Source organism: Bipolaris zeicola (genome assembly GCF_000523435.1).
Source record: "Bipolaris zeicola 26-R-13 unplaced genomic scaffold scaffold_2, whole genome shotgun sequence".
Classification (NCBI taxonomy): Eukaryota; Fungi; Ascomycota; class Dothideomycetes; order Pleosporales; family Pleosporaceae; genus Bipolaris; species Bipolaris zeicola.
The window spans coordinates 79,016-103,851 of NW_006912051.1; the positions used below are offsets into that span (position 1 = coordinate 79,016).

The window sequence follows — 24,836 nt, forward strand, 5'->3', positions numbered from 1 at the left end:
GGACGCCGAGTGAAACTGTCTCGCACCACGTCGACGGCGTTGTCTTCTGTTCCACACTCATTGTCCTACCAGATACTATCTCCGCTCGCTCACATCTGCATCGGTGGTCTCACCGTGTCCAACTGCTGCTGCTGCAAACATACACACGCTTCAATGCTAGCTTCAATATAACCAGGGCTTCACGCTCGCGCCGTTTGCCATAGCCTCATCATCCCCGCCGCGTGCAACACCACATATTTCTTTTTACCTGCTGCTCTTCCTGGATTGACACGTTTCTATCACCAACATGGCTCCCTACGAAGCCCACGAGTTGCGCCGCGGCAAGTACGCGAAGCTCGATGCACCCGTGGACGATGACCTTGAAACCCCAACGCGATTCTCCTCCGAGTCCAACGAGACCCTGGAAGATCTCGAAGAGCACGACCCCCTCGCATTCGATAGCAAGTTGAAACGAAAGAAGAGTGCCGGCGACCTCAAGGTCCGGAAGGCATCGTACCGAGACACCGAGGCCGTGACGCCATTCCCTGCCCAACAACGAAGATCTAAATGCGCACCAGGCCGCTGTTGCTGCTGGTTGCTCGTATTTATCGCCGCTACTGTTCTGCTACTGGCTTCGGGAGGAATATGGGCATACAAGGTGTCGGTGCCTGAGGATGGTCGCAGTCCGCCGTGGTACCCCTCGCCAAAGGGCGGAACAGACAAGGCATGGGAGGAGAGCTACAAGAAGGCTGCTGAATTGGTCAAGCAGATGACATTGCCTGAGAAGGTCAATATCACCACTGGCACAGGGTGGAGCATGGATCTTTGTGTGGGTCAGACTGGCCGTGTGGATAGGTTAAAGTTCCCCAGTCTATGTCTTCAGGTGCGCACCACTCCAAAGACAGCGTTCCACATGCACTAACATATTACTCAGGACGGACCTCTGGGCATTCGATTTGCTGACAATATCACTGGCTTCCCTGCGGGCATCACCACTGGCGCGACATGGAGCAAGGAGCTCTTCTATCTACGCGGAAAAGCACATGGCAAGGAGGCAAGACTGAAAGGAGTCAACGTCTTACTTGGTCCCGCAATGGGTCCTCTCGGCCGAATGCCTGCTGGCGGTCGTGTTTGGGAAGGATTTGGCTCAGACCCCGTGCTCCAGGGCATTGCAGCGGCCGCGACTATCAAAGGCATCCAAGACGAAGGTGTCATGGCTACCGCAAAACACTACATCGCCAACGAACAGGAACACTTCAGACAGGCTTGGGAGTGGGGCTTGCCGAATGCCATCTCCAGCAACATCGACGACCGCGCCTTACATGAAATTTATGCATGGCCATTCGCCGACTCGGTCAAAGCAGGTGTAACATCCATCATGTGTTCATACAACCAGGTAAACTCCAGCTATGCCTGCCAGAATTCAAAGCTACTCAATGGAATTTTGAAAGACGAGCTTGGTTTCCAGGGGTTCGTTCAGAGTGACTGGTTAGCGCAACGTTCAGGTGTAGCGAGCGCCCTGGCGGGTCTGGACATGACAATGCCCGGAGATGGTCTCAGATGGGCCAAGGGTAACAGTCTATGGGGTTCAGAGCTCACCAAATCAGTTCTTAACGGCAGTGTACCCATTGATCGCGTCGACGACATGGTCACTCGTGTCGTAGCATCCTGGTACCAAGTCGGTCAGGACAAGTGGGAAAATGATGGGCCAAACTTCTCTTCCTGGACCAACGACCGTATCGGCAAGCTGCATGAAGGCAGCCCCTCGAATCACGAAATGGGTGTGGTCAACCAGTACGTCAACGCTCAAGGAGAGGGAAAAGAAGCCCACGGACACCTGGTGCGTCGCGTTGCAGCTGAAGGTACAGTCTTGGTCAAGAATGACGGCAAGATGCTGCCCCTAAACCGCAAAGGTTGGAAGACCGATGGAAAGGCGAAGACAAAGTTCCGTGTCGGTGTTTTTGGTGAAGATGCACGTCTCCCTCGCGACGGCATCAACCACTGCCCTGATCAAAGCTGCAACGAGGGAACCTTGGCTTCAGGCTGGGGTTCCGGTGCTGTCAACTTTTCGTATCTGGTCGAGCCTGTATCTGCCATCAGACAGGCGTTTGACAATGAGACCGTATACGTAACAGACTGGTTGGAGAACAAGCTTCCCAACCAAAAGGAGATCCTCGAAGATCAAGATCTTTGCATTGTCTTCGCCAATGCCGATTCAGGAGAAGGATACGAGCACTACGGAAACATTCGGGGCGACAGAAACGATCTCAATCTGCAAAAAGGCGGTGCAGAGCTCATCAAGAATGTTGCCAAAGACTGTGGAGAAGGGATGGGCGACGTCGTTGTCGTCATCCACACGGTTGGATCCGTCATCCTAGAGGATTTCATCGACATCATGAACGTTAGGGCAGTACTCATTGCCCACCTTCCAGGTACGGAGTCTGGGAATGCTATTGTGGATGTACTTTTTGGCGACGTCAACCCATCTGGTCGTCTGCCCTACACCATTGCTAAGAAGGAAGACGATTTTGGTCCAGGCAGCAAGGTCAAGTATCTTCCCAGTCCATCCGACGGCCTTGCACCTCAGCAAGATTTCACTGAAGGCCTGTATATCGACTACCGCTATTTCGACAAGCAAAACATCACTCCCCGATTCGAATTTGGCTACGGTCTCTCATACACACAATTCGAGCTATCTTCCCTCATGATCGAAGAAAAGAGCGCAAAAACACCTCTACCCAAGCCTCGACCCGACGGCCTCACACCTCCGACCTACTCCACCGACCTTCCGGACCCGGAGTCAGTCCTCTTCCCCAAAGGCTTCAACAAAGTAGAACAATACATCTACCCCTGGCTCGAGTCAACCAAAGGCATCAAGAAATCCGAACCCCCACAGCCTCAACCCCCATCCTCCCCGCTCAGCGATGCAGGCGGTGGTCCAGGCGGCAACCCGGACCTCTACACCACGCTCCTCACCGTCTCGGCCTCTCTTGAAAACAAAGGACCTCTAGATGGCGCTTCCGTTGTCCAACTGTATATCTCCCTCCCACAAGACTACAAAGATCACGAGACGGGTGAACCGGTGGATTTCCCTGTTCGTGTCTTGCGTGGGTTTGAGAAGGTGCAGCTGGAGAAGGGGAAGGGCAAGTTGGTTCAGTTTGATGTTACGAGACGCGATTTGAGTTATTGGGATGTTAAGAGACAGAATTGGGTATTGCCTATGGGAGAGATTGGGATAAAAGTTGGATTTTCGAGTCGCGATTTGCCGTTGAAGGGGAAGTGGTGAGGTTGTTCGTTGTTCTTGTTGTTCTTTTCTGTTTAGAGGGTTGGGGCCGATAGGTTAGGGATGGAGTATGAGGTGTAGATTCCGGCGTTCTTTTGTCCCTTTTTCTCTTATACTTTTTTTTCTTTCTTTTGTGTAGTTTGAAGTACAAGGTTTCGATATCCTAGATACATATATATTTTCCATTCCAAGATTTTGTATTTCTATGAATTGATTACACTATACACCTTCTTTCCTTCTGCGGTCTCCCTTGCCACATTCCCCCCCCCATCTTAGCAGAATGGGGGATTTTACAACTCGCTCTTTTCCTTGTTATCGCCAGCTGGTCTCCTTCCCCGCGCAAACAAAATCGTTCGCCACATCTTCTTGCCTCCAAACTCCATATACGACTTCTCTTTCATCGTCTTGACGTCCACATCGACGAAACCCGCCTTCTCGAAGAATTCGCGCACGCCGTCTATGGTGAAGTGCGGTACCACGACTGAAGCAGCCATTTTGCTGTGGAGGCTGGAGTCGTGTTTGTCGCTAGGATTATGGCTGTGATTGTGCTTGTGGGCATGAGATGAGTGGTCGTGCTTATGTTCATGCTCGTGCTTATGACCGTGACCGTGACCATGGCCATGATGATGCACAGCATGATTCCCCTCACTGCCCTCTACCATCTTCCCCTCCTCATCTACCAAGACATCTCCTCCCTCAAGAAAATCATTAATAACCAAAACACCCCCGGGCTTCAACCGCTCCTTGAGTTGCTGCGCAGCATATACTACGTCTTCGAAGTGGTGGAACCCGAAGCCTACAGTTGCGAGGTCGAAGTCGCGGAACTCTGCGGCGTCTAAGGAGGAGGGGTTGGGGTCGGATTTGTCGAAGAGGTTGCCGACTGCGGTGGTGATGGTGAGGGGTTGGGGGGCGGTGGCGGCCGCCGCCGCGAAGCGCGAAGTATAGGTTGAGATCATGTTTGGGGAGATGTCGATGGCGGTTGTGTGGGTGATGTAGGGGGCGAAGATCTAGTTTTGATCATGTTAGGTAAGTTTGAGTGCTGTTTTTCTTGTCGTATGGGCGTGTAAAGGAAATATATCAGGGTAATCACTTTTTTGTCTAGTCTAACTCGGGAAGAATTGATCATGGAGGATAAATGGGGGGATGGGGGGATGGGGGGAGTGGTAAGATGAAATGAAGAGACTTACCCTCGTCATTAATCCTGTACCGCAGGCATAATCCAGCATTCGGACTTGCTGGGTACCTGTACTCTCTTGTCCACCTGCGAGAACATTGACGAGCGGAATACTGATCCAGGATAGATCGCCGCGTAGGGCATTGGTGACTTGGTTGTTTACGGTTGCGAACCAGGGTTTGGTATCGTAAGTATCCGAGATGGAGCTGTCAATGTGTTAGAAATATTTGTGCTGAACGGTGAGGTATTGTTGCGAGAGCCGGAAACGATAGAGTAGAGGAAAATGTGGAAGGGGGAGGGGAAAGAGCAACAGGAAATATAATCATACTCAAAGTATTGGCGGTTAGCGTCTGCGAGGCTCATGATGTACAGCTTGTTGGCGTATGTTGGAAATGTAGGTAAACTATGGGTGCAGGTGGGGTAGTCCAATGTTGCTATTAAGTCAGAGATAGTTGAGATGTGATAGTCGAATTGAAACTATACAAGAGAGTTGTCATGCTCCTTTTATATGCAGATGTGAAGTTGTGATATGGAGTGGGGCCAGGATGAAAGTCGCCGGGTCTAACATTGGAAACTTGTCAAGGTATGTACTAGGCTAAAAAAACTGATGCTGTCATTGGTCGAGAAGCGCAACAGTGCCTGAGCGTCGGAAACATATTATGGCAGCATTCCTTCACGAATGAGTCAAAAGGTGATTTGTCATGTAATAAGGGGTTCCTGGAAGGATAAGATGCAGGTTGAGTGGGAATCGGAGACATTGCGCTCAGGTTCCTCGAGTATGTAGAAAATCCCCCATTCATGGTAGGGCAGTATGTTTTATGGGAATGTTCACACATAGTCTACCATTCATGGTATTTCAATTTGCACTCGTGATATTGAATAAACAACACATGCATCGCAAACGTGTCTTTGATGCTGGTTTGCTTGCTATAACAGTGATAAGACCAACTAATAGTATCATGAGAACATCCCACCAATGTCATCCAAGTCCTTTTCTGTTGACTCATTCTGATTATCTTTTTCATATTTATTTTTTAAAGCTTGCTGTCGTGCAAGGCCTTCTTCTCTCTTCCTCTTTTTCCTGGCATCTGCATCTTCCCAATCAGGTGGGTGTGAAGTGCTCTGTTGTTGCGCATCCAAGAGTGCATTGCGAAACCGGGTTATTCGGTCGAGATTGATCTTGAACCGCTCATTTGCTATAGAGACTAAAGTTTGCAGATACTTCTCATTCACCAAAGCAATGTTGTCTCCATTTGCGTTCTGGTAGCCTATGATGGAATCGAAGGAATAACCGGCTGATCGAACAGCTACTATAGGATTTGATTCTCCTTTCGTTGATCCGAGGCTTACAGCACCGCTCTCACGAAATCCAGCTGCTAGTGCTGCATTGAGGACGTGCTGGGCATCGTCTATAGATGCAGTCAAGATGTGCAGAATCTAAGAATTGTTAGATTGTAAATAGTGCTGTTGTTAAAAGTCTCACCATAGGCTCGAATTTGAGATGAATATATCTACTAGAGACGGATGGTCCTTCATTATCGATTTCGGATTTCTTCAGTCCGAAATCAGGCAAAAAGTCATGGTTTTTATCCACGTTCTGGACTGGTTCATGAGAAAGGAACAGCCATGCACCCCCGCCGCCCTTTCCTCCAGGCCCAGCTCGTGAGTCGCCTTCAATAGAGGAATCATCGATGGAAGATTCTGCCTTACGGCCTTCCAGGAACACGCTGATGCGTCCTGAGCAACTGCTGGTCGTGACAAAGCCTTCGAGGCGGTTGATTTCTCCAATCAAATCTCGAATTGGGGCATCGACAGAGCCTTTTGGCGACAGGTCATGGTAGTCGGCATCGGGAGTATCTAGCTGAGCGAGTATTCTTTGCTTGCGAGCTGCGAAGCGGGTGGTCATGACTATGAGGGGTCCGTGGTTTGATAGGGCGGACGAAACTCGTGACACCGCGATGGGTTTTCGCGTTCGTGTGCGTCATCGATGGCCAGTGCGCGCTCCGACCTCCAAACAAACCGAGTCACTCACAACTACTGTAGTAGCTCTTCCACACTTCTGCTGGTCCTCGGAAACGGTAAAATGCCACGTAAATCGACCAAAGAAACTAAATCCGCCGCGCCTAGGAGCTCTTCCAAGCGCCCTGCGCAGGAAACTCCGCAAAGACAATCAAAGAGGGCAAAGGCGACTGCAAGGAAATCCTACGTTGATCCAGGCACCGACACAGATGATGCAGACGAGCAATCAACAAGAAAAGTATCGCCTAGTGTAGACGAACAAGATGGCGCGGCCTCCGACTATGAGGATCATGACGACAAAGAATCATCCGTCGGGTCCGAGGCTGACGAGACTGGCAGCGACGAAGATGATGAGAGCAAGAACTGTAAACTACGAGGGCGCGCTGCTAAGAGCCTTCCTATTCACAAGAAAGATTCCGATGAGCAAGAGTTGTGGAAACCGGGGGCTAAACTTGAGCTGGGAACACGGATAGTCATTAAGAAGCCGAAAGCTCGAGATGCAGGTGATACGCCATACTTGGACCACACGATCCATCCGAACACTTTACTCTTCTTGAAAGAATTGGCAGCCAACAACGATCGAAGTTGGCTAAAGCGTGAGTATTCTTTCTCATATTTCCTTGTTCAAAGCATCTTGGGAATCATGTGCAAAGGTCAACTAACAAATATGTAGTACATGACCCTGATTTTAGAGTGGCATTTCAGGACTTTACAACATTTGCAGGAAAGGTATCAGAAAAGATCATTGAAGCAGACGAGACAATTCCGGAGTTGCCAGTCAAGGATGTCGTAAGTACCCACCCCACCCCATTTTAGTCTGTCTGTTAATGTGCATAGATCTACCGGATCTACAGAGGTGAGGTGCAGGCGCAAAGATATCATACGAAGATACTGACGTAACTAGATATTCGCTTCTCCAAAGACCCAACACCCTACAAGGTAAGCCAGCCTAGTTCACCGTTAATGGAGGAAAGGCTTTGGCGAACATTTATATTGCCAGAGGATTCGATTTCCCAGCTCAACTATCAGGAAATATGAAAACCCATGCTTTAGTGGACGATATCAACTCTGTATTTTCGACAAATGTATTGGAACATGCACTGACAGTTGCAGACGTACTTCTCCGCGGCATGGTCAAGAACTGGACGCAAGGGACCCTATGCACATTACTACGTACAGGTGCAGCCAAAAGGTGGAAGTTTTGTAGGTATGTTCACATTCTTTAGCTCCTTGCTCTGGGGACGGCGTGGAGCTGTGCGCTGTTGTAGAACCTGTTTCCGAGCACGACTTGACCTCGTGGTTACCACCGTCTTCCATCGGCCTAAGTATGCATGTTCTCTGCATGTTTTGCCAATGGTTATACGCATGTGACCATCATAGACTGAGATTCTGTGTGCTGTCTTTTGGCCCTACCGAGTTTTGCGACCAATATCGTGCATCGTAGTGCCACGACTGCGCGACTACTGTCAGAAGCGGACAAGACGATTCTGCTGCCGCTGTGCTGAACGTACCAATACTGGTCAGCAGCAACAATGCTGTTGTATCTGTGGTGCGAGGAGGCATTGCACTGTACCATTGGGTAGCGCTACCAGTTGCACGAGTGGAACATGGCAATGAATGTGCTCCAGCAGTCGCCACCCTTTGGGAGATTGGTAGTGTAACACATCGGATAGCCTCGAGGTTCGGCTGCGGGCCGCATAATGACGCTGGTATCGCACGCGGGTTCGGTGCGCTTCGGTGCGGAGTTGTACTTGGACGCTCCTCGTTCCCCATTGCAACGTGGTAGCGTCATGGATCCCTACATGGTGTTCTTGGTTTCAACATATGCAGTCATGTGCTAACTTTGTAAGGTGGTGGCTATTGGCAACCAGACGCAGCAGCTCTTGGTAAACTTCGTCACGACATCGATCGCAAACCGCACAAGATCAAATCTGTCCTTCGAAACCGCCAGTTCAGAGAAACGTTTCTGGGGGGCGTGCAAGACGACGATAAGAAGGCGGTCAGGGCCTTTACAAGCTTATCCATGAACCAGTCAAACGCATTGAAGCGTAATCCCAAGGTAAGTGATATGTTTTTTGTCTTTTTGATCCAAAACCGGCAACAATCTCCAGAGGGGCATCAAAGTTAGCGTTGCGTCTGACACATGTGGCATGGTTGTGATTGGCCCATGGACCGGACGGCTGATCCGGGCTTAAGGTTAGCAACAGCCATGATAGGATTACTCATGTGGCCGCTACAAACCGGGAGGATTAAGCTTTGGGTGTGTGTATCTGGAGCTTCTGCGTTCCAACGCTGTGCCGTAGGGCAATTAGAGTTTCAAGCCGCCCCGCATCCAATAAGCCGAGAGCAGCGGTTAGGACGACAGCTCAGCTAGTCGACAGTTTTTCTCAAAGCTCAGCAACGAAACGGACGGGATGCATTTGGGACTATGCCTGATAGAGTTTGCTGACAGGTGGGCCAGGGATACGATCATGATCACAAAGACATTGATCTTTTGCGGCTCCGCAACTTTACGATTGGTTGTACGGTTGCAGACGAAGTCATTGTCGGCACGGGCGGGTTGGAGCGAGTAGCTGAGGTGGTAAGGGCAATGGTGCCATTTGTAAGTTTGCAGTTTCGTTTGTCCAAGATGGAGGATATGGGTGTTTGATTGGACAGGGCAGGGCAGAAGCGGCCGCAGCTTGTTAGGAAGAGCCCTGTACAAGGCAAGCGACGGTGCAGTCACCCGGGCAGCGCAAGATGCAGTCTTTGTCGAGGCATTAGGCGTGGATGGCGGCTAACGGGAGGTGCAGATTACGTATCTCAACAGCGTTGTCATGCCGGACGAGGACACGTCGGGGTCAAGCAGTGAAGGCGAGGATGATGATGCAGACCAAGGTGCAGATGAGGAGGCGGAAGCATAGGGAGGTGCAGATGCAGACGCAGACGCAGATGAAGGCAATGGGTCGCCCAACCACAGACAGGAAGCAATGGAGAGGATGACGAGGCTTGACAAGAGCAATTTCAGCAACGCATGTTCATGGCGCGGTGTCTGGGGCCGAAGTCATGCGGATCGAGGGATTGGGCGTCGGGGGCAGACAGGTGGAGAGTCGAAGGTGGGCCACAAGCGCGAAGCCCGCCAATAGACGCCCGTGTAACCCTGCGGCAGTGGCGCTGACTGGCTGGCCCAAGCGAAGGGCATGCAGCGAGCCAAGTCATCGTGCGTTAGCCGGCCAGCCCGTTCTCGCTCGCGCCTGGCGTTGCGGGAGACCGCATGACACTAACGGTCATGTGACGCGCTAGTGTAGCGTTCGGGTCTGCTGCACGTTCAGATCCTAGCCCACGCAAATCGCTCCGAACAGGCAAGGCTTCTCCGTTCCCCCCGGTCCCAGTCCTTGATTCTGCCCTCTGCCCTCTGGCGCGGGCCTGCCGCCCTCTCCTAGCGCCTCCTATCCAACCAGCAACCAAGTCCAAGTCCAACCAGCAACCGAGCAGGGTAGGGGCTGCGGGGACGAGCGAGCCACCGACCGAGTGCGAGGGGGGAGGGGGGAGGGGGCAGGACAACACAGCACACCGCAGCACAGCACAGCACTGCACTGCACATTCTGCTCGCTCGCTCCCTTCTCTCCCTCCCACTCGATGCGACTCGACTCGACGCGAGGCATGGCCATGACCGCATCAATGTCGCCGCCGCCGCCGCTCCTCCTCCTAGCCCCTCGATGACATTGCCGCCCTCGCTCGACCTGCTGGGGTATGTGTGCACTCACTGCTCTGTCCGCTCGCCCCATCACCTGCCCTCTTCGCACGCTCCTGACTGCTGTGACATGCTGTACACGTTGCGTTAGGCTGATACGGCCACGGCCCGGGGCGCACTCGTTGTCCGTCTGGGATGCATGGGTGCTGCTCTAACGCGTCGGATCAAGGCCAGCTGCATCGCATGGCATGACGATGGCTTCACCAGCTCCTCGACAGACTGCCCAAAGTTGGCACGCCGGCTAGCGACTGGCACTGGCGTTGATTCCGTCAGCGCCATGCAGTGCACCTCTGCGACCGCATCACCTTCTTCGGCCGCCGGCGATACTTACTGCCCAAGACTTACGCCATCAGCCCCAACACGAACACGTGTGAGTCAAATGCCCAGCTGCGACTCGTCTGCCGCCTGCGACTCCTACTTCCCCCCCTTCGGCGGCTCCCGTGCACTTTTTTTTCGAGGCCTTCGTCGCACTCTGTTAAAAAGCGGTGTGCTCGTGGGGCATCGCCAGGTAATATCCAACCCTTTTATCCAACACACCGATGGGTCGCCATAATTCTTTCTTCCGCGAATTAGCACCACTCGGGCTGATCAATGGTCCCGCCACGGCTTGTGGCCGCTTACCCACCCCTTCCGTCGCTCTAAATGACATCTGCCGGCGTTCGTCACACGATTGGTTTTTTTTCAGAAGCCAAAACATGTCGATGCTCAAACCATGTCCGCACAAGCGGTACGGCTTGTCGTTGTTCAGACGTCGTGTTGAGTTGGGGGGCATCATACGATGTTAACAAACCCCCCCAATAAACCAGGCAGCTAAGCGCAGAGGACATACCGCTTACCCGCCAGGGCGTATTCCCTCGCACCGTGCTACTGCAAGGACGGAAGTTATGCGTCCCAGCTTATACATGGACAGATTATAGAATTGCGACGAGCCAAAAGTTGTCATCAGCATGCAGAAGGATGCTTGTGCATTGATGCAAGGACACGGTTCGACAAACGGCGCCTCTGACAGGACTTGTTGCCGCATTTATAGACAATGTTTGTTTGCAGCAGCGTCGATGCGCGTCCTGTCAAAGTTGGTTGATACGTGCCCCTTCCCTGCCTGCAACCTGTCAGACGGCGGAGGCGTCGCACAGGACGCCATTCGTCTCGGAGGCTTGATGATGTCTTCCCGCCTGATATAACCACATTTGGATTTACGCGCAGCTCGCGGCACACGAGACGCGGCACAAGCGACACGGGTCTTCTTTACTGCTTACGAACCACTCATGCTTGCAGCACTCTGCAGGCCTTGCATCTTTTGGGGTCAAGTTGTGTGACACAAACTTCGTTAATCTAAACGTCAACGGGATATATGCGGGAATTCCACACCTCGTCCCGGCCCGCTGATACACACTTGGGACCAAGCGAGTGACTCCGGCATGCTGTATCCACGCGCTGTTCCGCACTCTCGATTGACCGCTGTCAAAAGGGATCCATTCTTGGGGTAATGCGCTTCGCGCCGCAGCCTTAATGTGCGTTGTGCGGACTGCTGCTTGTGCTTGTTTGGGGTGAATCGACCGAAGGGCGGGCGGGTGAAGATCCATCGTGGCTGTTCTTTACCCCACAAATGCACCGTTCGGTTGGTGTAACCGTCATCTACCAGCGGCAATTGACGGCATTTTTGTTTTTTTGCCCACCACACACTTTATACTACATCCACACATGCCCACATACTCGTTCGCATTCGCACTCGCGCTCACGCTCACTCAAAGGCTGCCAACACGGAGGTGACGACCGCCGTGGCAATAAGACACGTTCATGGTCCGTTCTTTGTCGCTGAGTACCCTGGGACCACTGGCTGCATCTGCGCTCATTAAACATGGGCTCGTGACTGACTCGGATGTCGAAATGCGGTGTGGCAGTCAATCAAAGCACAACAATAATCAAATGCGCTTTGCCGTGACCGGTGAATGTGTCTGCTCGCAGCAACGTCGTAAAGTGCAAAGGCTCGAGCGAGGTATGTATGTCATCACGTCTTGTGACGCAGACCGGGGGTGTTTTGCTGTTGTTTTTGCCTGCGCATGATGCACATTGGAGATTTGCCCGTCTCCCAGCAGATGCAAGGCACACGCACACGCACACACATAAAGAGACACATATGAGCAGCCATTTGGAGGTGGGAATTTTGCTGACTGGAGAATTCAATATTAATGCCGGGTGGATGATTGGCTGACGGAATTGACTCCAACCTGGCTGCGGAAGGCGTGGATTGAATCTCCGCGGGCCGTCCGCCCCAATCTGGAGGGAGAGAGAGAGGGAGGGAATGAAGAATAGGTAGGCGGTGCGCCCCAAGGATAGCTGCAAACTACGGCAGGCTGACGATTCTTTGCTGGAGCGTTGCGTCGTCACCCATTATGCAGCCAGTCGAAAACAGGCCGGCAAGGTGCCGAGGCTGAATACGCTCTGGGCGTTTCGCCATTCTGTTGCCTCGTGGTGGCTACATCCGCGCAAGTCCGAGAGAGCCTCGTCACCAGCGGGCAATCCGGCAGTGGGAGGGAAAATCCTACAAAGGCTCTTTGTCTGCGTGTGTATTGCAGAAAAAAGGCAGACGTCGAATCAGAAGGGCTAGCAGGCGTTTGGCCATGGGTAGCGGTTTGCAAGCCGCACGCCGGTGCAAGGGACGAACGATGGGCCAAATTGTGGAGGCCAGATGACGAGGCGTGATTCGAGGACGAAAGCGAGGTGCGTCGGATGCCGCCCGTCTTACATGAAGCAATGGCAGCTGAGAAAGCGGCCATGTCGGGCATGCTTTGAGGCGCAAGGCTGGCCAGAGCCGGCACTATTATGCAGCAGACTGGGCAGAGACGAAAACTCTACCGGCAATGGTGGAGCTTGCAGCGGTCATTTGCTGGAGCTGGAGTCGCTGGAGCAAGTTGGAGCTGCTGCTGGCTGGAGCGAACGGTTCTCCCGGCGCAAGACATATCGGCCCTCCCGCGTGCTACACTGCCCCGCGAGCGAGCGAGTGCCTGAGGTCGCCGAGTCGCACCGGTGGGCGCGCGCCCTTGACTAGCCATGGCAAGGAACTCACGTCACAACGCTGCAAACAGCACAAGGCCGTTGCCGCAGTGTTCCACACCAACTGTCACGACAGGGATGCTGCCGTCCTTGACGAGCAAAACGACCGACGCGCCCGGATTCATCAGCCCTATCAGATATTGCAGCAGATGAAGGGCAACAGGGCGCCTCGTGGCCTATGAAGCAAAAGCTCACGCACATGGCTGCTGGGGAGGAGGGGGATGGAGGCATCAACGATGCGAGATGATTGTGGTTGTCGTCATGATGTGGATGGCAGTGTTTGGTCGTGGACGAGTCCAAAAAGCAGGCATGGCGGGCGGGCAGCATGGCAACAATGGCCGCCGCCGCCGCCTTCGCCGCTCAGCAAGGCCAGCAAAGCACGGTGCGACCATGACGGGCTGTAGGCCTGCTCGTACCGTGGTTCGTAAGCTGTCGCATGTCCCGAGCTATGTCCTTCGCGAAGGACGCGACACAAGGAAGGACGCAGAGACGGCCCGTCGACGACTCAAGAGCCCCGAGGTGCTCCCACTAAGTACAGACACTACTGTGCCACTTCTGCGTGCATGCGTGGGCGACGCCGCCGCCTCTGGCAGCTGCTTCTGCAACGACGGCTGGGAGGCGGCCGCGCGGAGCAGACTCGACAGACAAGCAGCGCTGGCTGGCACGGCGAGGCGGCCGCGGGCGGAGCTGGGAGTGCGAGGGCGGTGGTGACATGGACGCTGATTGCAGCGGCCTGTATATAATTAAAGGCTCGTAGATCACAGCGCGACGGGAGTCCCCGAGCTCTTGGCGAGTCATACATCTCAAGCAAGCTGCCGGCCCGCAGCATCATCATGCACACGGGCCCGGGCTCCTAGGTCATACGCCAACCAGCAAGGGGCCTGACTCTGGGTGCGAGGGGGGGGGGTTGCAGGCCACGCCCGCCGTGGATGGCATGGCGGGCTGGTGGACTGGTGGATTGGCGGATGTAGATACGTCGTTGCTGTGGGACGCCCGCTGGGGGGGGGTGAGGGAGGGAGGGAAGGGAGGCGTGATGCGATGCTACACCTACAGCCGCGGCTATGCCCACTGCCACCACCACCACCAGGCCATCGATCCGCCGGCGCCGCTCCAGGGCCTTCTCTTGCCTTCGCCCGTCTGCGTCTGATGCTGCTGCTACTACTACTACTGCTGCTGCTGCTAATGCTGCTGCAGGCGGGTGGTGTGTGGCTGCACGTCCAATGCAAGTGAGGATGCCGCATGGCCTTTAGCGCGTTTGGCGGACCGTCGCCGTCGTCGCTGCATGGGGCGGGCAGGGATAAAAACGCCATCCTAGTAGAAGCGGCGAGAAGGTTGAGTTCTCGGGCACGCGGTGGGTAGTGTAATAGCGGCCGCTCCAACCTGAATCTCCTTTTTCGCTTCCACGCTCTTGGGTCCCGTCTCCTCCACGCGCTTCGAGAAGCCTTCACCTCCACAGCCTTTCCCTCAACCTACGACAGCCCCCTTCGCAAGCTGACGCACCCCCGACCCCAAGACACGTCCAACCAGCCCAGTCGCCCACCGCCCTTGTCCTGTGTGCACAACCCCCCTCGCCCCATTCCTCCGATCCGCCCACCTCGGCTTGGCTCTGCAACAAGTGCCCAATTTGCTCTGCCTTCTCTTCTCACCTGCAGCAACAGCCGACCTTGCGGCCCGCTTGCCAGTATTTTGTGACACCTCACCCGCCCCAGAGGATCTCCCGCACCACCAGACCAAAACCAACGTCTCTCCCACTTCCTTTGACGTCGAGGCTGGCCCATCTGTGTGTTGCACTGGTCAAGAGCGGCGTGTGATTGACAGGCACCACGTTGTGCCCGCCATCGAATTAGACGGCCCGCACACACACACTCTCACACACTCTCACACACTCTCACACACACTCACACTCACCGCACACACACATACGCTCTCTCCTTCTCCTTCTCCCTCTCCCTCGCGCACACACACACACACACAGTCTCTCTCTCTCTCTCTGCCTCTCTTACTCACATTCACCCACCTACACAATCTCGCCTACCGCTACCGCCACTCGTCCGCGAGCAATGTTCCCTCACCAGGGTGGCCAAGGCCAGCTTCCCACCCACTGGCAGCCGCCTACCTCGCAGCAGCCTGCGAATGGCTCTTATGCGCCGCCTCCCCATGTAAGTCGCTCTTGTGCTCGCTCGTCCTCTCTTGCCTGTTACGCGAGCCTTGCAAATCAGCACTGGTAGTGCCCACGTCATCTCGTCTTCTGGGTGACAGCTTGCTGACATTTGACGTCAACCCAGATGAACACCACGCTTCCTCCTCCACCGCCCCAAGAGCCACGACCCGACATGGCTCAACATCCTCAATATCAGCACCCGCACCCCCAGCCCTACCGTCTCCCAGGTCCCAATGAGTGGACGCGTGCTCCTCCTCCACCAGATCCATACCGCCAGCAGCCTCCTCCACCACCGCAATATGTCCAGCAGCACCACCAGCCGCCAGCTCCTCGCCAGCGCACTGCCATTGCCTGCCGGTACTGCAGACGCCGCAAGGTACTTGATCGCCCAACGCAATGCATCGAGATAACATAGCTTACCCTGACCCATAGATTCGATGCTCGGGCTTCGAGGCGACAGAGGACGGCCGCTGCTCCAACTGCATGAGGTTCAACCAAGATTGCATCTTCACACCCGTTTCCGCACAGACTCAGGCTTTTGTTCCTGCCCACACCGTCTGGCGAGGTGTTGGCCAACCGCCACCCATGTATGGCGCCTATGGCCAGCCTCTTCCTCCTGCTAGCCATGGTGAGCCCTATGGCCAGCCGGCGCGTCCGCAGCAATATCTGCCCAGCCCAACTGCAGGTCCGTACCAAGCTCATTCTGAATATGGTCCACCAGGTGCTTCACCAGATGAGGCAAGCCGTGACGCCATGGCTGGCAGGAAGAGGCTCCACCCAGAGCCTCACACTCCAACCTTGCCTCCGCCACATCCTGGCTCAGCGTCACAGGCTCCTCATCGAGGCACAGGACCAGAGTATGCCTACCCAGAGCCACCATCTCTAACATCGGCTGCTCCAACAGCAAACCCACCAACCGCATATTCGTCTGGTCCTCCACCCGCCCAACCCTACTACGCCGCACAACCGCCGCGCCAGGGCTCCCCACAGAGCGCTTATCGCTACGAGCCAAGTCGCAATTCGTCTTCGCCACATTCACAAGCGCCCACGACGCCCGGTGCTCCGCCCACACCCTACTACGGCGCTCCTCAAACAAACGGTGTTCTACAGCCTCCACCACCCCGCAGCGATGGCCGCACGCCACCACCGCCCACATCGCAAGCTTCGGCAAGGCCGAGCATGCGTATTAACGACCTAGTAACCGACAATGGCCCGGCTCGCAGCTCGACCGACTCGTCCATGCTCAATATGCTCAATCGCCGACCCATGTAAATCTTTTGTCTCGAATCAGAGGCAATGCTCTGAAGCTGGTCTTTCGAGAGCGCTACACACAACCTGGATCAAGCAAAGGGAAAAATTACAGCAAAAAATTTCGATTGATTGCGACACACGACCTTTACTCGATTTCCTCGTGTAACAACCTTTCTTCCTGTCCTGTCGACATCTGCTATCGCAAGGAGTTCTGGCTGGTAACAGCATGCTTTCTGGGCGGAATTCTGCTTTTAAACGGCGATAAAGAGCATCGAGACTTTTCTATTTAATACTGAAAGATCTACCTTACTGTCATTTCCGGGGTTTGTTTTTTGTTTTTTGTTTTCTCTGTTTTCCTATCATCTCGAGTGCGGAGGTTGCTAATCTGACAATGTGCGCGCTCATTCGGGTCCCTCGGAGTGAGTGTAGCATATTTTTAACGTTTGGCGGCAAGCGCTCGATTCCGGCTGTTCTGTTTGAACATAAGCTACTAAACTGGGTGGTATTCTGTCTTTTCCTGCAAGCTTTTAGAACTGGAGGGTTGCATCATGTCACGGAGGCTTGGTTGATAGTGGCATCATCTCAAGGCCTGGGTCGAACCAGCTCTTTACGTGCTTCACTGCATTGGCTGGGGTAGTGGTAGTTTGTGCTTTTTTGTACATGTTTGTTACGGTTCATGTTATCCATTTAGGTGCGGTTGCTATATTCCCCTTCTTCTAACTGTCTCTACCGCATTCTAAACTTCTCTCTATTCTGTCTGGGATCTTTCTCACTGGTGGGCGGCTATCTGAATTTTTACTCGCAAAGACACGTCCAAAGGCAAATGGGTCATCAGCAGCAACGTTATGTAGTATTTGTTTTTCTTGGTTTTTTACTCTTGTTACGTTTTGGACTAGCTATCTAAATTGAAGACGTTTGATGGTGTAATGCTTACTGGGCTTTGGTTGTCTTGGTCAACGGTGAAGAGTATGTCTTCCTTTGCGTGTCAGCTTACACTAACGTTGCTACTACCATGTATGTAACCACCACTACCATGCTGAGTCACATTCATTTGGGGGAGGGGGGGAAGAGAACGTGGTGTACTTACATTTGGTTGCACACCAACATAAGCACGAGCAACGCAGGGTCGATCCGAGTACGAGGACGGATACGCACGTGTAGTGCCTTCCTTTTCCGTGTATACCGCTTCCCACCCCCCACAGAAGAGAAAAGTAACCACCCGCCACGGACAGCTTGGACCACACACTTCGCACTTGTTCTGCTCATTCTCATTCCGGCACCCGGTTCTCGATCGATCCAAGTACCAGGGAAACTGGACATGTCTTGCAGCTCGACTGTCCATCGTACCAGGCCTCTCTGCTCATTACACGCATGACTGGCACAACTGACACCCGATGGTCGCACCAGCCTGTGCGTCCGGCAGCCGCCACACTCATCACGCCAGACAAACGCTATTGATCAGAAAAGTCCTCAAGCCGCGATTCCGTATCGGGATCTTTCGGCAACGATAACTGCTCGGTCAAGCCATTTGACACCGGTACGGCACGGAGCGTCCAGCCGGTCGACTGCGAGTGCGAGCGCGATGCTGCTCGAGTTGCATCGAGATTTACATCATTGGGCTTGGTTCAGCGCCGCACTTATTACATGGTACAGAGATATGGGCCTGATGCATTGTACGGTAGCAGTACCGCCGTCGCCATCTAGTCTGGAGGGGGTGATTGCTTCTGACAACTGGAAGGGCACGGGAAGAGGCGCTATGGCGCTCGGAGCAGAGGGTTATCAGATGCAGGGAAGACAAAGGACCTTGTTGGTCCTGAGCTTTAGTGTACCGACATCTTGTGGCGTTGGTGTGTCTGTGTCGGGCGGCCAGATGATGATCCGGTCATGTCAAGTCAACGCTTGGTGGCGCTATCACAATCTTTCTACTACTATCCATGGCCGAGGCCAACCAAAGCAAGTACGGAAAGGTTACGTTTTGTCTTCCCGTCGGCTGCCGGCGTGCACATGATCAGCCCATGAAGCGAACCAGCCGTGTAGTACATGTATGTGCTATTACGGCTGTCGAATTGAGGGGGTTTCTAACATTACTAGCTAGATGGGGCTCGCTATTGTAGCGTACAATAACCTTCATCCAACACATTCTAAGTGGATTAACGGAACGGAGCGAGAAGCAAAGTTTGAGCCGCGATGCTACTAGGACAAGTCGGCAGCCGTCATAGGGCGTCCAACAAATACCTAAAGTACTTGGCCGAGCACAAGATGCAGGGCAATTCCCCACTGACCCAAGAACGAATACGACTTCAATACATGAATGCCGCACTCGCAAACGACGATTTGTTCGCTCTGCAGCTATAGCTGTTTGTCGAGCCGAAAAGAAGAATTCGAAAACTGACATCAGGTAAAAGGAGCATACGCCGGAGCACACGACTAGAATTCATTGCCCTGACAATCCTTTCCTCCGAAAGTGAAACAGAAACTTGTTCCCACGCAAGGAGCTATTATAGAGGCCAGGTTCAAGGTTCTTCCTGTCTGACTTGATCTTGGTTGCTGGGCTCCGTTGGGTTTATTGATTCCGTGAGATGGGCAAGAAGGATTGGCAAGGGTACGTAGACGGACCTGTCACGATTCGCTTTCAGCCTGTTCTCCGTTTCAGGCACGAACCGCAACGGCCCAGCATCCTTTCCCATTCCCTCTCCCTCCCGCAGCACGCGCACACACGGGGCCGCATCACTCAAGTCTACACGTGAAATGTCTCGAACCTGGTATCAGACCCGTGTATTCCGAGGCCCCCCGCATACTTATCATACAAACAATCCTTCCTCGGAACTACCCATTGGGGACAATGACATGGGGCGTTCCCACTGCAAGCGAAAAAGCAATGAAAAACGACGTTTGGGGCAAGGGCTTGTCACGGGATGGTGCGGGACACAAGGAATGGGAAGCACGTTTCGAGCATGGGGCCGTCGGCCGCCGCCATGTGTTGTGTCGCGCAAACTGAGTCAGAAAAAGAGGCTATCATAGGCTAGAGACCCTGTCCTTGCTCTCTCCAATCTCACGCCTCAGCTTAGCCCATCACTAGTGTACCGCTCTTTTTCCTTTCCGATCTTTTTTTTTTCCTCTTCTCTTTTTCAGCTTTGGTTCGGAGCGTGCAGGTCCGAAATACACACTGTGCGCTTTCCTGGCCAGTACTTAGACCAGGTAGTGCCTTGGTCATTCGCTCGAGCAAAAAATCTTACCGATGGATTCCTGGCTGTGTGAGAGACGAGGGTGAGCTACATGATGGATTGTCGGAGGAGCGGAGCGAGGGACGGTGACTTCCACCACACTTCCCCCCAAGAGGAACCGACCCATGTTACGTACTTCCATACTATTCCTGTTGCCTTCATCACATCCATGGCAGTAACGTCAACCGCGCCACGGTGGTATTTGCGGCAAAAAGAGCCAAGGCACGCACGCATATCGCGTGGCCATCCGTAGGTCTCCCCCTTCCCTTCCTTCCACCCTTGTCTCTTCTATCCAATCGCTCGTCCGTTCAAGTGCGCAAAGGAATAAGACCCTGGACCCATTTCTTCCGTGCGTTCTCACGGTGGCACCCCCCCTTGACCAAGCACAGGAAGCAACCGCAGGACATGTGCCTGTCTGTATCCGATGCGATGCCGAATGCCACGTATCGTTGGGGCCCTCTTAATGTCATCATCATCCACTTCTGTTCCGTTGTCCGGCCGCGACAGCCGTACATATGCATTGATGAGTCTTCAAACTGCCGGTATACGGAGGACCCCAAGATCTTGCTAAACAAAACCCACATTGAACAATAAGGTCGAGCGAGCGGGAAGTTAATCATGGGAAAGCGAAAGTCAGTTTAGCAAGTGAATCCCGCTTAACACTGCTGCTACTACTGCCGCCATCAAAGCAAAAAAAAAACGTCTCCCCAGCTTATCCCTTGCACACCACTAGCTTCTGCCACATAAGCCACAGACAGGCACTCGCAGTCACATTCCCTTCTCCCTATGTGCCAACATGTCTAATCTGAGACTCTCACCTGAACGTTCTTCCTTTTCCCTTTCAGCTCACACTACGGCAAACGCCTTTTTTCTAATGCGCAGGCCAATAGCAACGCCAGCGCCTAACCTTCTCACAGCAAATGCACATGACTTGTGGTGCCCATATTCCATTCCGCAGCCAAGTCACAGTCACCACGCCAAGTCCCTGAGTAAGCTGGAGGGGAAAAAGAACAAGAAGCAAGAAAGACGAGAGAGAAGGAAGAAACGCCATGACGAGCGGTGAGCGTACCCGACGCTACCATCTTTTTCCTGATTCCCCCCTCCCTTCCCTCCTGTGATCCTCTCCTCTCCATCCACCAAAAACAACAAATCAAACTCTGATAACGCCCCCTCCTCTCCTCCTCCCTTCCCTTCCCTTCTTCCCCCCACCCCACTAGCCGCGCAACGTCACCGCAGCCCCATCCACCAGAATCCCTCCTTTCCCTCAATGGAACCCACTTTTTGTGCCCTCGCAAACAAGAAAACTAAAAGCACTAGCGTACCGTATCTCGTGCATCGGAAAAGAGCCTAGCGCCCGGCTTTGCCTCCCCCCCCTTCCCTTTCCCCTCACCAAGACAGCAGAAAAAATGGACGCCACATAGGCGCGTGGTAAGTTGGTAGCTGAAAGGATTTTTTTTTGTTTTACACTTTCTATTTGCTCTTACTTTCTTTACGGTAGGTAAGTAGAGAAGTGGGGAAAGGGTCTAGATGGGGGCCGGACGGTCCGTTTCTGCCTCTCGGCTTGTAGTTGCGCCAGAGCCAGATCTAAGAATGCCTTTTTTTTAACACCTAGTAGCTCTAGTAGGTAGAGGCAGCGGAAGGACACAAAGCAAAGTAGAGTAAAGCAAAAATAAAATGTTGAGCACTGGCTCTTTGATTTTGATTTTTTTTTTTTTGCGTTGCTTTGCTTTACTTTGGTGGCTTGCGCTGCGCTGCGCTGCGGGCAAGTGGGGAGGCGGGTGGGGTGGCTTGCGTGCCGTGAGTGCGTATGTAATGTGTTATGCGGACTTGGACTGGGTTTGCTTTATTGAAGGTGGAGGGTTGGATGTGGGGAGGGGGGTTGCTGGGTTTCCTTACCTGGTGCTATGGAGGCAAGGGGTTGGGGGAGAGGGAGGGGGGAAGACGGGGCGCGTGTTTTAGAGTTTCTTGGAGGTTCTTGGAGGTTGGGTTGGGGTTGGGGCGGCGGAGAGAGAGAGAGCGAGGCTGGTACTGGGGTTGTTGTTGTCGTTCTTGTTGTTGTTGTTGTCGGCGTCATGTTTGCGTAGGTTGGGGGGGGATTATTTCCGTGTTAGATTTTTTTTATTGTTGTTTGTTTTGCTTTTCTGGGGAAAGAGAGTATGTGTTGGGCGGATATATCCCTTGGGGTGTTTCTTTGATTGGATTGGTGACGTAGGCGTTGGAGGAAGTTGGGTTTGTTGGATGAAGAGTGTGGTAGTGCTTGCCGGGGCTGTGGTCGGTGCGTATGGGGGGTTAGGTACTTTTGTAAAGTAGTTCTCTTCAAGTATCGTTCACACATGACGAGTTTTTAATATTGATTTTCAGGCACAACATCGTGGGTGCGTCATTTGTGGCAGGTGAGGATCGGTTCGACATACCCATTCTGAACAAAAGACTTTACACTCCACCCCCCCCTCCCCCCATTTCATCGGAATTAAAGTTTTTGTTTCTCCGTATCTGTGTTCAAAACTATGGAAACCACAAGGTTTTCGTTGAGTATATCGTTTACCTAAAAACCTAAAGCATAAGCCAGAAAGGAAAGATGGGGGGAAACTCAGTTCAAGAACCTAATATTGCTCTTAAACTCACCAATCAACTCAGTAATGATCTACGAAAAAAAAGGGTAAAAATCACTATCTACACTTTTCCTTTCCATCCCAGAATGGAAAGGAAAAATAAACCCCCCTTCCCCCCGAAATCACAAAGAAACTTCAAACCATCGCACCGTGTCCCGTTCCCACCCCTCTCCCGCAAAAAAAAGAACTCTACGTTATTGTTCTGCAATCTGAAAAAAAAAAACATCACAGATATGACAAAGAGTAAGTAAGAGAGAAAACAATGTGAACAAAAGACTCCGCAACCGAACCATCCCCCCCTTTCCCAAACGGTTGATGTAACCGTTCATCCAAACTTTTGAGAAAACGAAGGAAAAAAAGAATTTCAAAAACTTCAATGTCTCTTGAAGACATCACACGTCCAAACTGTGATAAACCCAGGCTTCACACCGCGCCAAGTCGCCCGCAACCGAGTAAAGATTGCATTTCGCCTCCTTCTCCTCCTCTGATGACGTGCGGTAGCAAGCGATCTCGTCCTACTATCCGCCGCCGTAGTCGTAGTGTCTGCGATTACCGGCAGCGGCGGCGATAGCTGCAGCGGTGACGGTGATGGTGACGGTGGTAGACGACCAACCGTAATCCCCGAGACACGTCTCGAGTGCGAGACCAAATCCGGCGGACCCGGGTTCGGGGGCCAGATATTCTCGGTAGGAGCGGGATCTAGATACGGGATTCGGGAGAGAAGGCTATTTGGGGGTGGGGGGAAGAGGGTTAGGCCAGGGGTATTAGTGCTGGAGTCTTGACGGTCGTCGTTTTCGTCGTAGTAGCCGGCTAGGGGGTTGTAGTGGGCGTGTGAGGAGGGATCTTGTTGTTCATGATGATGGGGGTGGTGAGCGAGGTATTCGCGGTCGCGAGAGGAGGCGAGGCTGGAAGTGTGTGTTGCGTTTGAAGGGGTGCGGCCGAGGGGTTCGCAGAGCCACCAGTCTATTACGTAGTCGTCTTCTTCCTGCTGGGCATCGCGGAGGCTGTCGATTCGTGAGCGGTGCGAGGAGAGTGAGGTTCGGCTGCTTGGTGGGGGTAAGGTGCTGACGCTGGTGAGCTGGGGGCCGGGAGCATCGTCAGCCATGCGGCCGAGCGATGGGCGAGCGCTTCTACTACTAGAGAAATTGTCGTCCGCACCATTGGTAATTGTGGTGTTCTGAGGCACATGATGGTTCCGGTGTGTAGGTACTAAGGCAGTGTTGTTAGTGTATTCATTTGAGGCATCGCTATCCATGTAATCCCCGGGGAGTACGGGAGCACCATTATAGCAGATTCCGTTAGAGACATGACCAGACATACCATTTCGAAGAACATGACCACTCACGTCTCTGGATGCGATAAAGTCCCCATTGAATTCTCCATCCGAGGTGCCATCTTCCATGTGACCTTGTGTTGCGGGAGCGCCATTATAGTGAGGTTCGTCTGAGCCGTTGACAACCGCACTGTTTGGAGCCATGTGATTTTCCAAGTTATCCGTGTCGGCAGCATTCCTATTGGTATTTTCATACGAGGTATCAGCAGGCTGATCGCTTAGACCTCCTTGGATATCGACCCGGTATAGGGAATCGTCTCTGTCCGATGATTGGTCCGAGACATTATCATTTCTACCAACCCTGTGGTTTCCGGAATCGTCATCATCGGGCGAGGAGGCACCTCCTCTCAGGCCAACGTATGAAGATGGTATTTTGAAATAATATCGCTTCTGAACGTCTTTCCGTCGATTCGGGAACGGCCTGTTGGTCTTTCCCCGTATGTACTCGTTCAGTCCCAACACTGGTACCTGTTTGCGGTTCTGTGTACGTTTTGATGCACAAATGCTGAGTGCATCCATGTATTTGATTAGGGCAGTGTAACTGTCCTTACGCACGCGGATCCTAACCTTATTGATTTCGATATACCTATTAGGATAATACCGTTTCTATGGACTTTTTCCAAGACCCCTCATACAACGAAGTATTCACTTCTCCAAGTCCTTTGATACATGAGATGGCAGATGTCGGTGCGAGATGATTATTAGGCTCGAGAAGATGTTGACTGCAATCAGTAGCTAATCCGGCGGATTGAGCCTTATAGGGGAGAATCACAGCGAGGAGGGCCATAAGGCGACTAACCACATCGTTTTGAGGCGCAATTGAAATTCATTTGTGGCGGCGATGTAATGAAAGAGAAGGATACGTGAGATATGGCTAATTTGTAGGTAGCAATGTGCTGCGCTGAGTGACCCGTGTCCTCGTTGCAACCATAATTCATTATTCTGCTGCCTTCGTCGCAACCACAGTTGACCTAGTTGTCACACCCAATAGGCGTATACCTATTGACAAATTA

The 24,836-nt window shown here is 53.0% G+C and overlaps 13 protein-coding genes across 13 annotated transcripts; 8 read left to right on the forward strand and 5 right to left on the reverse strand.

Annotated features, from left to right (window-relative positions):
• Positions 1 to 286: 286 nt before the first annotated feature.
• On the forward strand, positions 287 to 3,265 carry COCCADRAFT_81612 (glycoside hydrolase family 3 protein; the record flags this gene model as incomplete). The annotated part of the gene is made up of 2 exons (XM_007708557.1): positions 287 to 862; positions 914 to 3,265. 2 exons carry the CDS (start codon positions 287 to 289, stop codon positions 3,263 to 3,265), a joined length of 2,928 nt encoding a protein of 975 aa, XP_007706747.1.
• Positions 3,266 to 3,552: 287 nt separating this feature from the next.
• COCCADRAFT_352 (uncharacterized protein) lies at positions 3,553 to 4,799 on the reverse strand (the record flags this gene model as incomplete). The annotated part of the gene is made up of 3 exons (XM_007708449.1): positions 3,553 to 4,269; positions 4,450 to 4,642; positions 4,765 to 4,799. 3 exons carry the CDS (start codon positions 4,797 to 4,799, stop codon positions 3,553 to 3,555), a joined length of 945 nt encoding a protein of 314 aa, XP_007706639.1.
• A 594-nt stretch (positions 4,800 to 5,393) lies between these two features.
• COCCADRAFT_353 (uncharacterized protein) lies at positions 5,394 to 6,342 on the reverse strand (the record flags this gene model as incomplete). The annotated part of the gene is made up of 2 exons (XM_007708450.1): positions 5,394 to 5,873; positions 5,920 to 6,342. 2 exons carry the CDS (start codon positions 6,340 to 6,342, stop codon positions 5,394 to 5,396), a joined length of 903 nt encoding a protein of 300 aa, XP_007706640.1.
• Positions 6,343 to 6,519: 177 nt separating this feature from the next.
• COCCADRAFT_81480 (uncharacterized protein) lies at positions 6,520 to 9,358 on the forward strand (the record flags this gene model as incomplete). Its single annotated transcript, XM_007708558.1, has 8 exons — positions 6,520 to 7,051; positions 7,129 to 7,244; positions 7,293 to 7,311; positions 7,360 to 7,394; positions 7,569 to 7,662; positions 8,306 to 8,514; positions 8,917 to 9,057; positions 9,248 to 9,358. The coding sequence occupies 8 exons, from the start codon at positions 6,520 to 6,522 to the stop codon at positions 9,356 to 9,358; spliced, it is 1,257 nt and encodes a 418-aa protein (XP_007706748.1).
• Positions 9,359 to 10,567: 1,209 nt separating this feature from the next.
• Positions 10,568 to 10,741, forward strand: COCCADRAFT_81618 (uncharacterized protein; the record flags this gene model as incomplete). Its single annotated transcript, XM_007708559.1, has 1 exon — positions 10,568 to 10,741. The coding sequence occupies one exon, from the start codon at positions 10,568 to 10,570 to the stop codon at positions 10,739 to 10,741; it is 174 nt and encodes a 57-aa protein (XP_007706749.1).
• Positions 10,742 to 11,135: 394 nt separating this feature from the next.
• On the forward strand, positions 11,136 to 11,369 carry COCCADRAFT_31979 (uncharacterized protein; the record flags this gene model as incomplete). The annotated part of the gene is made up of 1 exon (XM_007708509.1): positions 11,136 to 11,369. One exon carries the CDS (start codon positions 11,136 to 11,138, stop codon positions 11,367 to 11,369), a length of 234 nt encoding a protein of 77 aa, XP_007706699.1.
• Positions 11,370 to 12,579: 1,210 nt separating this feature from the next.
• Positions 12,580 to 12,965, reverse strand: COCCADRAFT_31980 (uncharacterized protein; the record flags this gene model as incomplete). The annotated part of the gene is made up of 2 exons (XM_007708510.1): positions 12,580 to 12,739; positions 12,778 to 12,965. The coding sequence occupies 2 exons, from the start codon at positions 12,963 to 12,965 to the stop codon at positions 12,580 to 12,582; spliced, it is 348 nt and encodes a 115-aa protein (XP_007706700.1).
• Positions 12,966 to 13,506: 541 nt separating this feature from the next.
• On the forward strand, positions 13,507 to 13,953 carry COCCADRAFT_21674 (uncharacterized protein; the record flags this gene model as incomplete). The annotated part of the gene is made up of 1 exon (XM_007708477.1): positions 13,507 to 13,953. One exon carries the CDS (start codon positions 13,507 to 13,509, stop codon positions 13,951 to 13,953), a length of 447 nt encoding a protein of 148 aa, XP_007706667.1.
• Positions 13,954 to 14,095: 142 nt separating this feature from the next.
• On the reverse strand, positions 14,096 to 14,353 carry COCCADRAFT_81881 (uncharacterized protein; the record flags this gene model as incomplete). The annotated part of the gene is made up of 1 exon (XM_007708560.1): positions 14,096 to 14,353. A coding segment is annotated over one exon (258 nt), but the record flags the coding sequence as incomplete, so codon positions are not given.
• A 949-nt stretch (positions 14,354 to 15,302) lies between these two features.
• COCCADRAFT_21675 (uncharacterized protein) lies at positions 15,303 to 16,675 on the forward strand (the record flags this gene model as incomplete). The annotated part of the gene is made up of 3 exons (XM_007708478.1): positions 15,303 to 15,401; positions 15,528 to 15,779; positions 15,836 to 16,675. 3 exons carry the CDS (start codon positions 15,303 to 15,305, stop codon positions 16,673 to 16,675), a joined length of 1,191 nt encoding a protein of 396 aa, XP_007706668.1.
• Positions 16,676 to 18,410: 1,735 nt separating this feature from the next.
• On the forward strand, positions 18,411 to 18,662 carry COCCADRAFT_81894 (uncharacterized protein; the record flags this gene model as incomplete). Its single annotated transcript, XM_007708561.1, has 1 exon — positions 18,411 to 18,662. The coding sequence occupies one exon, from the start codon at positions 18,411 to 18,413 to the stop codon at positions 18,660 to 18,662; it is 252 nt and encodes an 83-aa protein (XP_007706751.1).
• A 2,012-nt stretch (positions 18,663 to 20,674) lies between these two features.
• On the forward strand, positions 20,675 to 21,445 carry COCCADRAFT_21676 (uncharacterized protein; the record flags this gene model as incomplete). Its single annotated transcript, XM_007708479.1, has 3 exons — positions 20,675 to 20,937; positions 21,300 to 21,306; positions 21,377 to 21,445. The coding sequence occupies 3 exons, from the start codon at positions 20,675 to 20,677 to the stop codon at positions 21,443 to 21,445; spliced, it is 339 nt and encodes a 112-aa protein (XP_007706669.1).
• A 1,418-nt stretch (positions 21,446 to 22,863) lies between these two features.
• Positions 22,864 to 24,610, reverse strand: COCCADRAFT_21677 (uncharacterized protein; the record flags this gene model as incomplete). Its single annotated transcript, XM_007708480.1, has 2 exons — positions 22,864 to 24,409; positions 24,459 to 24,610. 2 exons carry the CDS (start codon positions 24,608 to 24,610, stop codon positions 22,864 to 22,866), a joined length of 1,698 nt encoding a protein of 565 aa, XP_007706670.1.
• Between the last annotated feature and the right edge of the window lie 226 nt (positions 24,611 to 24,836).